This window comes from Rhinopithecus roxellana, chromosome 5, assembly GCF_007565055.1.
Source record: "Rhinopithecus roxellana isolate Shanxi Qingling chromosome 5, ASM756505v1, whole genome shotgun sequence".
Taxonomy (NCBI): Eukaryota; Metazoa; Chordata; class Mammalia; order Primates; family Cercopithecidae; genus Rhinopithecus; species Rhinopithecus roxellana.
The window spans coordinates 171,649,120-171,664,836 of NC_044553.1; the positions used below are offsets into that span (position 1 = coordinate 171,649,120).

A 15,717-nucleotide genomic window follows, 5' to 3' on the forward strand; every position below is an offset into this window, starting at 1 on the left:
CCCATGGGAAGTATCAGGAGTACTTGAAGGGACAAATATCCCTGAGGACAGCCAGAGACAAAGTGGAGAGGTGAGACAACCATCCAACCCTAGAAATTCTGCTCTATAACTAGGCCAAGGGAGACACCAAATCAGAGTGGCAGTACCACGCTGTAGGAAATATGTTCCACAGGTCCCCTTGGCACAAACCCTTGGCCAGGTGACCCACATTGCCAGAATATCCCCTTTGGGACCTCTTCCATTTGGGAGAGGCAGCACTCTGATCCTTTATTAGATTCGACGCAAACCTGGGCTTAAGGTGCCATCTAGTGCCAAAAAGGAGACAGCAACCTAGTGGGGGGGGGGGAGGGAGATACAAATTACAAAGAAAAAAGCAAAAATATCCATTAAAAACCAAAACAAGTCAGAGAGAGAAGACTGGAACAAATAACTAATCCTTTAATGCAAAGAAACAGACATACAGCCACAACAACAGCAAACAAGGAACCATGACTTCCCCAAAATGAACAAAGCAAGGAACCAGTGACTGACCTTAATGAGATGTTGATATGCGAGCTCACTGACCAAGAACAAAATAGCAATTACAAGGAAACTCAGTGATCACCAAGATAACACAGAAAATCAATTAAGAAATTTATCAAAGAAATTTAACAGAGATTGAAATAATAAAAATAAAACCAAACAGAAATCTTGAAATACATATGCTGAACTAAAAAATTCAGTAGAGACTCTCAACAGCAGAATGGATAAAGCAGAAGAATCAGTGAGCTTGAGGACAGGCTATTTGAGAACACACAGTCAGAGAAGAAAAATATAAAAAGGAATGAAGATCACCTACAAGATACAGAAAATTCCCTCAGAAGACCAAATCTAAAAATTATTGATGTTCAAGAGAGAGTTGAAGAAGAGTAAAGGGTAGAAAGCTTATTTAAAGAAACAATAACAGAAAACTTTTGAAAACTTTAGAAAGACATAAATATCCAGGTACAGGAAGGGCAGAGAACATCAGATAGATTCAACTCAAATAAGACCATCCCAAAATATACTAATAAAACTCTCAAAGGTCAAGGACAAAGAGAAGATCCTGAAAACAGCAAGAGAAAAGAAGCAAATAGCACATAAAAGAGGTCCAGTTCATCTGGCAAAGGACTTTTCAATGGAAACTATATAAGCCGAGAGAGTGTGAAAACATTTTCAAAGTGCTGAAAGAAAAAAACTGCTATCGAAGAACACTGTATCCATCAGAGGTATCCTTCAAATATGCTAAGATAAAGTCTTTCCAAGACGGACAAAAGCTGAGCGAATTCACCATCACCAGACCCATGTTACATCAAATGCTAAAGAGAGTTACTCAATCTGAAAGAAAAAAATCACTAATGTGCAAAGAGAAAACACTGGAAGGTAAAAAACTCACTGGTAAAATTAAGTACATAAACAACCTCAGAATACACTAATACTCTGTGGTGTACCACCTACTCAAACTCAAGTATGAAGCCTATAAGATAAATCTATTAAAAACAGTAATAGCTACACAACCTGTTAAAAGATAGGCAATATAAAACTATGTAAGGTGAGACAAAGAAAAGTCAAAATGTATGGGGGCTGGACTTAAATTGTAGAGTTTTTAAACTTTTTTTGTTTCTATTATTTTTTAGTGATCTCAGATAACATTATCTCTTTAAAATAACTCATATCTAGAAGATGTTTTCATAAGCTTCATGGGAACCACAATGCAAAAAACTATAATAGATACATTAGAAATAAAAAGCAATGGGCTGGGCATGGTGGCTCAGACCAGGCATGGTGGCTCGTGCCTGTCATCCCAGCACTTTGGGAGGCTGAGGTGGGCAAATCACTTGAGGTCAGGAGTTTGAGACCAGCCTGGTCAACGTGATGAAACCCTGTCTCTACTAAAAATACAAAAATTAGCCAGGCATGGTGGCAGGCGCCTATAATCCCAGCCACTTGGCAGGCTGAGGCAGGAGAATTGCCTGAACCTGGGAGGCGGAGGTTGCAGTGAGCTGAGACTGCAACACTGCACTCCAGCCTGGGCAACAAAAAAATAAATTAAGTAATTAAAAATAAATTAAAAAGCAATGAATTAAAACATACTACCAGAGAAAAATAATCTAACCACAATGAAAGACAGTAAGAAAGGAAGAGAGAATTTATAAAACAACCAGAAAACAAGCAACAAAATGGTAATAGTAAGTCTTTATTTAGCAATAATAAGACTGAATGTAAATGGATTTAGTTCTTCAATTAAAAAACACAGTGCGGCTGAATGGATAAAAGAAACAATACCCAACTATATGCTGCCTGCAAGACACCCACCTCAACTACAAAGACACAGACTGAAAGTAAAGACATGGAGTTGATATTCCATGCAACTGGAAACTCCAAAAGAGGAGTAATTATACATAGATAAAATGGACTACAAGTCAAAGACTGTGAAAAGAGTCAAAGAAGGTCATTATATCATTAAAGGAGTCAATTCAGCAAGTAGATAGAACAATTATAACTGTCTATGTACCCAACACTGGAGCACCCAAGTATATCATTCCAATAGATGCTAAAAGGCATCTGATAAAATTCAACATCCCTTGTCTTATTCTGTTTGTGTTGCTATAAAGGAATACCTGAGGCTGGGTAATTTTTTAAAAAACAGATTTATTCGGCTCATGCTTCTGCAGGCTATAAAAGAAACATAGTGCTAGCATCTGCTTCTGGTCAGGGCTTCAGGCTGCTTCCATTCATGGTAGAAGGTAAGGGGAGACAGTACATAGAGATCACATGGTGAGAGAAGCAGCAAGACAGAGGAAGAGGTGCCTGTCTCTTTTCAACAATCAGTTCCCATGGAGACTAAGAGTAGAATTCACTCACTCCCATGAGAATGGCACCAATCCCTTCATGAGGGATCCATCTCCACAATCCAAACACCTTCCATCAGGTTCCACCTCTAACGTTGGGGATCAACTTTCAACATGAAACTTGGTGGAGCCAAACAAACCATAGTATCCCTTCATGATTAAAAAAAAAAAAAAAAAAAAAAAAAAGCCTTCAGCAAACTGGGTATAGACGGAATATACCTGAAAATAGTAAAGGCCATATATGACAAACTCATAGCCAACATCATACTGAACAGGGAGAAACTGGATGCCTTTCCTCTAGGATCTGGAATAAGACAAGGATGCCCACTTTCACAACGTTTATTCCATATAATACTGGAAATCCTGACCAGAGCAATTAGGCAAGAGAAAGAAATAAAGGCATCCAAATTGGAAAGGAAGAAGTCAGATTAGCTTTGTTCACAGACAACATGATCTCATATTTAGAAAAACCTAAAGACACCACCAAAAACTGTTAGAACTGATTAATGAATTCAGTAAAGTATACCCACTATGGAAAACAGTATGGAGGTGCCTCAAAAAACTAAAAATAGAACTACCATAAGACCCAGCCATCACACTACTGGGTATATATCCAAAAGAAAGGAAATCAATATATTGAAGAGAGGTTTCCATTCCCATGTTTATTGCAGCATTATTCACAATAAACAAAACTTGGAATCAACCTAAGTGCCCATCAATGGATGAATGGATAAAGAAAACGTGGTATATATACACAATGGAATATTATTTAACCTTAAGAAACAAAGGAATCATATCACTCATAGCAACATGGATCGAACTAGAGGTCATTATGTTGAGTGAAATAAGTCAAGTATAAACAAAGACAAATATAGCTCATGTTCTCACATGTGTGAGCTTAAAAAAAAAAAAAAAAGTGGATCTCATGAATATAGAGAGTAGATTGGTGGTTACCAGAGGGCAGGAGAGGGACAAGCGGTGTTGAAGAGAAGCTGATTAATGGGCATAACATACAGTTAGAGAGAAGAAATAAAACCTAGGTTTTACAGATCAGTAGGGTGACTATAGTTAACTCGACTCTACTGTACATTTCAAAATGCCTAGAAGATAATTTGCATGTTTCTAGCTTAAAGAAAAAATTAGTATTTAAGGTGATGGAAAATCCAATTACCCTGGTTTGATCTTTACACATTATAAGAATGTATCAAATTATCACATGTACCTTGAAAATATATACAACTATTGTGGCCGGGCACAGTGGCTCACGCCTGTAATCCCAGCGCTTTGGGAGGCCGAGACGGGAGGATCACGAGGTCAGGAGATCGAGACCATCCTGGCTAACACGGTGAAACCCCATCTCTACTAAAAATACAAAAAATTAGCCGGGTGCGGTGGCGGGCGCCTGTAGTCCCAGCTACACGGGAGGCTGAGGCAGGAGAATGGCGTGAACCTGGGAGGCGGAGCTTGCAGTGAGCCAAGATTGCACCACTGCACTCCAGCCTGGGCGACAGAGCAAGACTCCATCTCAAAAAAAAAAAAAAAAAAGAAAATATATACGACTATTATATATCAACAAAATAATAAACTGAATGAAGAAAGAACTGTGTGCTAATTTACACTTCCACCAGAAGGATAAAAGTATGCCCAGTTGCTGTACCTTCATCAGCAATGAGTATTACAGTGGCTTAAATTAATTTGTTTTGCTTATTTTTGAAGAAAAAATAGTAATACATTGTTTGATTTGCATTTCTCTGGTTTATCTGTAAGATGAAACATTTTTTTTAATTTGTGTTTCATCAGTTACCAGTGGCATTAAACACTTTGCACATGCTTACTCCTTACTTGCATTTCTATCTCTGTGAGTGGTCTGTTGATGCCCTTCTGTCTATATCAAGTGTTGGGTGGTTGTTGTTGTTGTTGTTGTTGTTGTTGTTGTTTTGGCAAGTATACTTTGTATTTAAGAATCTTAGCAATTTTTGTATCATTTCTGTTGCAAATATTTTTCCAGTTTGTTGTTATGTTTTATTTTGTAATTCTGTTTTAAAAGTTTGTTTTTTTATTTTAAAAAGTTTCAAACCTAAAGAAAAATGGAAAGAACAGTGAGCATGCAAATGCCCCTCACATAGATTACCAAGTGTTAACATCTTGTTATGCATGCTTTCTCTGTGTGTGTGTGTGTGTGTGTGTGTGTGTGTGTGTGACTAGAATGTGGTCAGTATCGTATATAACTGCACTGGAACAACCCAGAATAGATGGGATCCATGGTGTTTCAATAATTGAATGACAAGACACCTTCTAATCTACACTCACCATTGAACAAAAACCTGTTACCCTCACTTTTTCTCACTATTACTTGCTTTGTTCTTGTTTCTTTCTTCCCCCCCCACCAAATAGTAGCACAACAGAGCAAGCATAAAACGAAGATTTCTGTGCAGTTCTGATAGTGCTGTACAGATGGCAGTCACCCTCCTAGTGTCAATAAGCAAAGCATGGTCATTAAGAACAGTGTGAGCAAATATCAAGAGCAATAAAATTTATGAAAGCCAGCAATGGTAAGAGGAGGAACTATCCTTTGACATAAAAGAAAAATCATTGCCAAAGTGTGGATAACAGTGAAACCTATTTTGAAAACAATACAAAAGCACTTTGAACTCTTTTGATAATGTCCTTATCATTGTTTCAAGATTACTGCTAGAAGAATCTTGCATTTGCTGGCATTTGCTATCATCACTTTGTGTACCTACTGGTTTGTCTCTACCAGGCAAAACTACCAGATTTTCCCTTAGGCAATGCTGGCTAAAAAGGAAAACTATCTTTTGTGAAAATTAGTCTTTCTGATTTTCAGGCAGATATGGAGCAAAGAGTGCTAGGTTGTAGATATTTGATTAGGATTCCAGCCTCATCAGTGATTATGCATGTGATCTAGGACTGGTTTACATGAACTCTCTGAGCCTCAGTTTCCTCATCCTTAAAAAGAAAGAGTAAATATTTACCTTGTAAGTTTAAAGAAAGTCCTTTGCAAACTGTCAAGGGTGTTATGAAAATATTAATGATGATCATGAAGATCATGATAAAGATGACAATGAAGAGGATCGTTATTGCCTCTCTGTTCTAAATCCTTTTTCAAGGTGTATCCAGGGATAGTATTCATTTGGAATGAGCTCTCCCTATTTCCTGGGTTTCAATAGATAAAGTGAAGCACCATATCTAAACAATGTCGATTCTCAGTTACTCATAGGAACTGTGCTCTGCTGTCACAGGAACAAACAGAGATCTGCAGTCATTATATGCCTTCCCTCTCAGAAGGAGTTGCTGACCTGGGACTTTTGGCCTCTGATACTTCATCAGCCTCACAGTTTGAGCAGGCACTGGCAGTTCCTGCTAGCCTGACTGCCGGGTTCCAGTCCTGGCTCAATCCTAGTGCAAGAGGTACTCCAATCCTTCACAGCAACCGGGTAGTAGAATTTCCAGGACCAAGCTCTCAATCATACAGAGAAAGGCCCTCTACGTGTCCAAAAAAATATTGGTTCCAGGCAGTCATGCTCATCTCAGAGATTCCTAGGACAAATCATCTGCATTAGAAATACCAAGAATGTTTGTTAAAATGCAGATTCTAGGATGCCCTCCTGAGAGCCAGTGAAAGAAAACTGCAAATAAAAGTTTGAGAACCTGGCCGGGCGCAGTGGCTCACGCCTGTAATCCCAGCACTTTGGGAGGCCGAGGCGGGCAGATCACGAGATCAGGAGATCGAGAACATCCTGGCTAACCCCGTGAAACCCCGTCTCCACCAAAGACACAAAAAAATTAGCCGGGCGTTGTGGTGGGCGTCTGTAGTCCCAGCTACTCGGCAGGAGAATGGAGTGAAACCGGGAGGCGGAGGTTGCCGTGAGTCGAGATCGCACCACTGCACTCCAGCCTGGGCGACAGATATAGGCTCTGTCTCAAAAAAAAAAAAAAAAAAAGTTTGAGAACCATCACTCTAGACCTGTTGTCTCTCAAATACAGTACCCACATCCCGGGTGATACATAAGATGATGCCATTGGTCATGTGAGGAAAGTATAAGAACTTCTATTTACATTTAAAAAGAAATAAATAAGAAATTACTTTGTACTACCATTCAATATTCAGCCTGTCACTCGATCCCTCATGTGGTAACGTCCCTTGCAGCTCTGAAGGCAACCTGAGAGTGGAGTCTCCAAACCACAAAACAGTGGACCAGCACTGGTGTGTTTGCTCTCAGAGCATTAGAATGGACTGCAGTTTACTCATGCAGTGGGTTTATGAATTGTGTTATTTAATTTCAAGTGTGCTAAGACTGAAAAAACGGATGTGTCTTAAGGCCTTCTGCAAAAAGCACACTGTATTCTGAAGATAATGATAAGCATCCATGAACAAGAAAATGAGAGTTGACATTTTTACTCTCAGCATGAGCTTTTTTTCTTCACCCACATTAGAAAGTAAAAATGATGATGATCCAATCCAACTTTTAAGAAAAGTCAGCCAAGAAAACCCCAAAACTTATCCAGAAGACTAACTGAAATTATGGACTTACACCTATCATCAATGCTAAACCTCACCTAAGTATAGAGTATGATGTCTTGAGATATTAATTACAGCCGGTATAAAGCCATCATAATTAACAAGATTAAGCAACCAGAACATCATAGTTAATGAACACTATTAGCAAGAACTAAAAGTTTTGTGCAATTCATACAATTTTTAAAAATTTTAAACATACTTATTTTGTATTTATCTTACTAAAAATTTTATATGTTGGTACATTTTATAATGTATGTACTATATATAATAAAAATATATAATTTATAAATAAATATACACATATTACGAATATATGCCCAAATCCTTTGACCGATGGCTATGTCAATAAAAGGCCAGGACCTTCTTCTGTCCCAATTCAAAACTTAGAGAAAGTTAAGTCTCCTCTTTGACCCCCGATCAAGATTGTGACTAAGCAGCCCACTCTTCAGTGAATTGTGCTATTGGTAAATGAAAAACACCTTCCTACTTGGGTAGTCTAAGGACTTTGTTAAGGAATCTTAGAAGAAAAATGCCATGAATTGTCCCATCTCCTCCTTCTTGGCATGAGAACTTGAAGAATATCTGGGCTCTGTAACCTGCTTTGGATACAATCTCCTAACAGTCCATGCCAGACTCTGAAGCCAAGTCTATTTATGACAGTGTCTTAGGGCAAGTGCAGAACCAGGTATGATTGGGAGCAGAGAAAATGTCAGTCACGGGCCATAGTCTCCCATCTCCGGGATTCTCCTGTTTCTGTCTATTCCCATCTACTGCTGTTGCTTCTCTTCTTCCCTGAGTCACATGCTATGACTTTCATTTTGACTCTCAGGACCTGCTTGTTTACTTTGAAGACCCAGTTTGGATTTTTCTCCAGTTTTTTTGTTTAACCTTGTCCCATCTCATTTCGTTTCTGATGGCATGCCACTTTAGCCCTACACATTCACAGCTAGGACTGAGAGATGCTCATGCCACTCCTCCAGGCTTATAGGGCCCATACAAACTTGACAGGCTCCCCATCTTCCTGGTAAGAAGGCCAATGATTATACTACTGTACTGAATAGGAAAGATATGATCCAAGTACCACTTCTGGGAACTAACTCCATGCCCCAGTCAACGTCTTCCTTCACTCTTCCAGACTCTAGTAAGGAGCAAAGGCACTCCTTGGCAAAAGAGAACTGTATAAGAAAAGATTTCTGCCAGATACTGTCTGTTTTGTTCTCTGTAGCTGCAATTGCTACTGGGTAGCTCTTTTCAGCTATCATAACCTGACAATCTACAGTCCAGACTCCTGGTTCTCTGTCAAGATGAAAGGACAAAGAGGAAGGCAGAGACAGTAGAACTTGAGTATTGGATTCTTTCATTAGAATTGGTGACAGCTCTTCTCCTGTTTGCTTTTCCCCATCCCTTCCATTCTGAGGCTTTCTTACTTGCTGCTTGTATGCTTGATCCTTTGATGACACACCTTCTCCATCTGCTATAGGCCTCTTGGCTACCAACTATATAGGCACTGCACTTTGCCTTGGTAGGCTCTCTTGAATTCAAACTAAGAGCCAATATTTTAAGTTGGTAAGGTAACTTCTAATATTTTCTTCTCCAAGAACCCCTTTTATTATTTTCCCTATAGATTCATTGTTTTAAGATTATGTATATTAACTTATTTGCAAGTCATAGTTTTAGTTCTAAATTTAAAAATTAAAGATATAAATAACCACAAACTAAAGTGTTTAATTAGTATGAACTAGCATATTTTAACTCATTTAATTGTTTAAATCAAGAGCCTATTTTTGAAATTTTAGTTAGCCTTATCATGATTTCTTTTTCTTCTCTTTTTTTATTTTTGGAGACAGAGCCTCCTTCTGTTGCCCAGGCTGGAATGCAGTGGTGGGATCTCTCATTGCAGCCTCTGCCTCCTGGACTCAAACAATTCTTCTGCCTCAGCCTCTGGAGTAGCCAGGACTACAGGTGCATGCCACAGCACCCGGCTAATTTTTTGGGGTTTTTTTTTTGTTTTTGTTTTTGTTTTTTTTGAGACAGAGTCTTGCTCTGTCACCCAGGCTGGAGTGCAGTGGAACGATCTCAGCTAACTGCAACCGCCACCTCCCGGGTTCACGCCATTCTCCTGCCTCAGCCTCCTGAGTAGCTGAGACTACAGGCACCCACCACCATGCCCAGCTAATTTTTTTTTTTTTTGTATTTTTAGTAGAGAAGGGGTTTCACCACGTTAGCCAGGATAGTCTTGATCTCCTGACCTCGTGATCCGCCTGTCTCGGCCTCCCAAAGTGCTGGGATTACAGGCATGAGCCACCACACCCAGCCTAATTTTTGTATTTTTTTTAGTAGAGATGGGGTTTCACCATGTTGGCCAGGCTGGTCTGCAACTCCTGGCCTTAGGTGATCCACTCGCCTTGGCCTTCCAAAGTGCTGGGATTACAGGCGTGAGCCACTGAGTCCAGCCTACTAATCATGATTTCTTTAAAGAATTTTAAAATATTGAAAATAACTTGCAAATACCATCATACTATCTTTCATTGCCATTACAGAAAAGACAATGGACTTTGAACAAAAAGATTGGACTTTATTAGAATTCCTTTAGACTTCTTGGCCTTGTAATCTCGAGCAATTTATTCAATATTAGTTTCCTCATCTATAAAGTGTGGATAGTAATAACACTAATTTCACAGCATTGTTGTAAGGATTATTTGAGATCATGTACTAATATATAAAAGTACACTGTAATAACATGCTATACAAATGTACCTTTGTTTATCTGACTTCTGGTCTGCTTGTTTCCAAGACTTTTTCAAAACTGGCATGTAGCCCTATCTATTTCTCTAATCTTAGCTCCTCATCTCAACCTACTGGGTCTTAAAACTTGAAACTGCTTATCTCCTGCTTCATTGTCTCCCAAATCAAGTCCCATCTGCATTAGAAAGTTCCAAGTAACCTTATTGCAAAGTCAAAAACAAAACTTTGCTCTTTCCTCCTCAAATTGACTTCTCTTTAAGGCATTTATGCAGCCAACAGACACATGAAAAAATGCTCATCATCACTGGTCATCAGAGAAACGCAAATCAAAACCACAATGAGATACCATCACACACCAGTTAGAATGGTGATCATTAAAAAGTCAGGAAACAACAAGTGCTGGAGAGGATGTGGAGAAACAGGAATACTTTTACACTGTTGGTGGGACTGTAAACTAGTTCAACCATTGTGAAAGACAGCGTGGCAATTCCTCAAGGATCTAGAACTAGACATACTATTTGACCCAGCCATCCCATTACTGGGTATATACCCAAAGGATTACAAATCATGCTGCTATAAAGACACATGCACATGTATGTTTATTGTGGCACTATTCACAATAGCAAAGACTTGGAACCAAACCAAATACCCATCAATGATAGAATGGATTAAGAAAATGTAGCACATATACACCATGGAATACTACGCAGCCATAAAAAAGGATGAGTTCATGTCCTTTGTAGGGACATGGATGAAGCTGGAAACCATCATTCTCAGCAAGCTATCACAAGGACAGAAAACCAAACACCGCATGTTCTCATTCATAGGTGGGAATTGAACAATGAGATCACTTGGACACAGGAAGGGGAACATCACACACCGGGGCCTGTCGTGGGGTGGGAGGAGGGGGGAGGGAGAGCATTAGGAGATATACCTAATGTAAATGACGAGTTAATCGGTGTAGCACACCAACATGGCACATGTATACATATGTAACAAACCTGCATGTAGTGCACATGTACCCTAGAACTTAAAGTATAAAAAAAAAAAAGATTTATTGAGAGGCAAAAAAAAAAAAAATTGACTTCTTGGCTATCATTTTAGATGAATGATTCCTCGATCTTCTCAGTGTCCCAAATCCCAAATCTTAGGGTCATCCTTGAGTCTCACTCATTCTACTTCTATACAATCTTATATTCATTGAGATTCTTTCCAAATGTCTCACATCGAACCTTTCCTTTTACTTCCCCATCATCATTTTTGTCCAGGCTTGTATACCTCAGATTAAACTTTGAGTTACAAGGCCAAGGTCTATGTCTAATTAGTATATATCCAATATCTAGAATACTGCTTGGTAAATAGCAGCTGCTCAATAAATGTTGAATAAATGCATGATAAATAAGTTACGAAATGAATGTGTGGGTAATTATGGCCATCCATCTACTACTTTCTTATCTCTAGACCATAACCTTTCCCATCCACTCTATACAGCATTCTCAGATTAATCTTTATAAAATGTCACTTTTGTCATGTCACAGTTTGACACAAAAGGCTTCAATAGCTTACTACTTTCTAAGATGAATTTAAACTTTATTATCTAGTATTAAACTCTTGCCCAGTCTACCCCCACTTTACCTCTTCAATTGTTTTCCCATTTCTCATCTCCAAGCTCACTGGTCTTCACAAATGAACAGGCCTCCCACGTTTATTCCCTATGTGGTTTTTCATTCATGGCAATTTTTCCTTCTCAGAAAGCTGTCCTTTTTCCTTTCTGCATGCCTGAGCCCAAGTACTACTTTACCCTTGAAATCTTTCCAGACTAGAGTAACCCATATCAAACTCTCAAGGTTCTGATCTCTTGACAGACTTATATCATCTTTCACCCATGTACCACCATGCACTGAGTTTGTCTCTCTGACTAGACTCTAAAGTTCTCAAGGCAATAACCTTCTTTTGAATTCCAAAGAGCACTAGCCATGGTGCTAGCACACAGTACAAATTCATTTGATACTTCTTGACTTGAATTAAATATAGGCAGAAAAGATAGTCTAATTCAGGATGCCGAAGTAAGGATAAGGGAGAAGCGAAGAGAATAGGTTTTTAGATTCACCCAGAAGTTTGTGGAGTTCTGGAGGGTCAATGTGTTGATACTATAAAGAATAGTGTTCCTGCATCATCAGGCCCATATCTCTTAGACATTCAGACCTTTCTGCTTCTCCAGATTCCCAGCTCAAGATCAGCATTCTGGAATGATTTTTCTCCTATTCCCCTCATAAGATCACATGTCAATAATTTTCCAGGAAGGCGGAGGTTAGTTACTTATAATTCTTTCCAGTATTTTAAGAAATATGAGGTACTAAATCATACATAGTTCGTTACCATCTCTGCACCATGTACAAGACACTATGGTAAACTGGGACTACTGAGACATGAGACTCTGTCACTGTCCTCAAGAGCAATGAAGAAGTAACTACCAATATAAGGTAATAAACGATGTATGACAAATAAGTTGTATACTATGAATGCTACATACGTTCAGAAATCATTTGAAGAGTTGAGGAAAAGCTTAATAAAGAAGAGGAGCCGGGCATGGTGGCTCATGCCTATAATCCCAGTACTTTGGAGGCCCAGGCAGGAGGATCATTTTACCCCAGGCATTCAAGACCAGCCTGGTCAACAGAGCAAGATCACGTCTCTCTCTCTCTGTCTCTCTCTCAGTGCTAGCACACAGTACAAATTCATCTGATACTTCTTGATATATATACACACACGGTGGGGAGGGAGAGAGAAAGTGAGAGAAGGAGGGAGGAGAGGGAGAGGGAGGGAGGGAAGAAGGGAGGGAGAGAGAGAGAGAGAGAGAGCACGCGAGACCATAACTGGATCATGAAGATAAACAGAGGAGTACGGTGGTATTTGGCCTCCTAGATGGCCCCCAGTGATCCCCACCCCCTGGTATTCATGCCCTTATATAATCCCTTCTCCTTGAATGTAGGCTAAACCTACTGGCTCACTTCTAACAACAGAACAGAGTAGAAGTGATACCACTTCTGAGATCAGGTTAGAAAATGATTGTGGCTTCCATCTAGGGCACTCCTTTCCACTCTCTGGATCTCTTTTGGGTCACCAGCTGCCATGCTGTAGAAATACTCAGGCAGCTTAAGAGAGACCCACATAGTGAGGAACAAAGGCCTGCCAGTAACTGTAAGAGTGAGCTTGGAAGCAGATCTTTCCCTGTCCTTCCACCCATTGTCCAGTTTTCAGATGAGATTGCCCCAGTCAATACTTAAATTGCAGCCTGTGAGAGACCCTGAGCCAGAGGCACTTAGCTCACCTGTGCCCAGATTCCTGACCCCTAAAAGCTATAAGTATTTGTTGTTCTAAATGACTGCATGAGTAATTTCTTATACAATAGATAACTAATACAAGTGCTTTGCAGGCAGTAGGGATGAAACTGTGATGAATATAGAGATGACAGATGTCTGTATCTGCAAGGAGGTCCAGGTAAAAACAGGGAGACCAGGAAAGGGCTGCCTCTACCAAAGGATGATGGATACCTGTGGCACTGCCTTCATGTAGGGAAAGGGAGACAGGTCCAATGTACACCCAAAGCTCTGCTCCCCAGTACTGACTTGGCTATGTCTACAGCTTTCCTTCACTTCTCGTGCACTGTTTATCAAACTTTACTTCACTGCCTGATATTATTCATTTATGCTGGGTACATATATAAAACACAAATAAGGGCTACGGGATTTTTAAGTTTAGTACAAAAGCTTAATATACATTCATTCAAATCCAGGAGGCCTGTGTGTAAAAAGTTCAAAGATAAGGCAAGGTCACTTATTTTTAACTCGATTCTAATTTTAATAAATCATCTCTTAGGATGCACATAATAGATATTTCAAGCAAGTTTTATTTTTGTTTACCCTGGATACCAAAATTATCTGTATAATCAAGCACATAAGACATTCTAAAAACCCTAAAGCACCACATGATCTAAATAGTGTGAAAACTGATTTGCATTAAAATGTTTCCTTTAAAAGTTAAATTTTAGATACCTTTCGCTATAAAATAACAACAACAAAGAGTAACAGCAAAACCCAGGACATTGAAATAATTGTTACGGTGTCAAGCATTAGAACTCAATAGAAATATTCTATAATCACTTCACTGAAGTCCAAATTCTACCATTAACTTACCCTTTTTTAATCTGCATAAACTTGAGGGGTACAAGTATAATTCTGTTCCATGTATATACTGTGCCCAGATTCCTGACCCATAAAAACTATACATATTTATTGTTCTAAACAACTACATGAGTAATTTCTTATACTACAGATAACTAATACACGTGCCTTGCAGGCAGTAGGGATGAAACTGCCTAATATTATTTAGTGGTGTAGTCTTGGTTTTAATGCATCCCTCACCTGAACAATGTTCACTGTACTTGATCTACCATTAACTTCTTATGCAAAATCTCTACTGAATAGAAAGGATGTTAACAAAGCCAAGAAAATGTTGCCTATATTTTATAGTCATCTCACTTGAGTGAGAAAAGTTATTTCTCAATTTTATTTACTTTGGGCTCTAAATGGCTATTTTACTTACCATTTGGAAGCCTGGGGAGTATATAAGCTCTCATCATTAACAGCAGTCGTTAATACATTCTGGTTTACAACATTTAAATACTTCTCAATGTGAATCTGTTACAGAAATGTCAAAGTTTAGGCAATTATTGTGGACTTAAGATACCCAGCTCATTTACTTCATTAGGTTAACACTCTGAATCCTGTAATTAAGTCAAAACCACAAGATGCTATGTATTATTACATGCCTAAGGTATCATTAGGCATCGCAAGGCCAAATTACTTCAACTATTGCAGAAAGCATAATAAACTGAGACTCAAAGCTGGAGTGACCTGTGGCACACTCTTTTTTTTTTCTTTTTTTTTTTTTTTTGAGACAGGATCTTGCTCTGTGGCCCAGGCTGGAGGGCAGTGGTGTCATAATGTCTCACTGCAGCCACAACCTCCTGGGCTTAAGCAATCCTTCCACCTCAGCCTCCTGAGCAGCTGGGACCACAGGCACACACCACCACACCTGGCTAATTTTTTTATTTTTTGCAGAGACAGGGTTTCCCTATATTGCCCAGCCTCTGCGGCACTCTTTACAAATAAAATAGTGCACAATAGTCAGTGCATTTTTAGCCAGGTAAATCTACTAGGCAATACAGACATGGAGCAATGTCTTTTTCTTACAGGGACTTCAAGCAAGCATCCAAAGAAAGCATTTGGTCTTTAGGTAACATTATTTAAACGAGCCAACCCAAAGACTCCAGCTGGGTCCAGCCCTCTCATCATCAGGTAATATGACAATGATGTGCTACAAAATATACCTCATTTCTCACAGCCTTAGGAGTTGAGAGATGAAGCAGGTAACAGAGTAGATTAAAAGTCTGAATCAAGAGCAGAGACACTGAAAATAAGAGGTCTAGAAGCTGGAGATGGACCTTATTTGGAAGATGGACTCCATTAGCTTGTTTTATAAATGAATATTATCCTGGTC

The 15,717-nt window shown here is 39.1% G+C and overlaps 1 protein-coding gene across 10 annotated transcripts in view; it reads right to left on the bottom strand.

The window, feature by feature from the left end:
* The window catches only part of IQCH (IQ motif containing H), a 260,008-nt gene that overhangs the window by 236,134 nt on the left and 8,157 nt on the right, over nucleotides 1–15,717 (bottom strand). For 2 of the 10 annotated variants that reach the window (XM_030931378.1, XM_010363620.2), the window contains exon 3: nucleotides 14,761–14,855. The exons of the other annotated variants lie outside the window; for them this stretch is intronic. In XM_030931378.1, coding sequence (XP_030787238.1) covers nucleotides 14,761–14,855 — 95 coding nt within the window. The remainder of the gene's footprint in view (nucleotides 1–14,760; nucleotides 14,856–15,717) is intronic. 10 annotated transcript variants of the gene reach the window in all.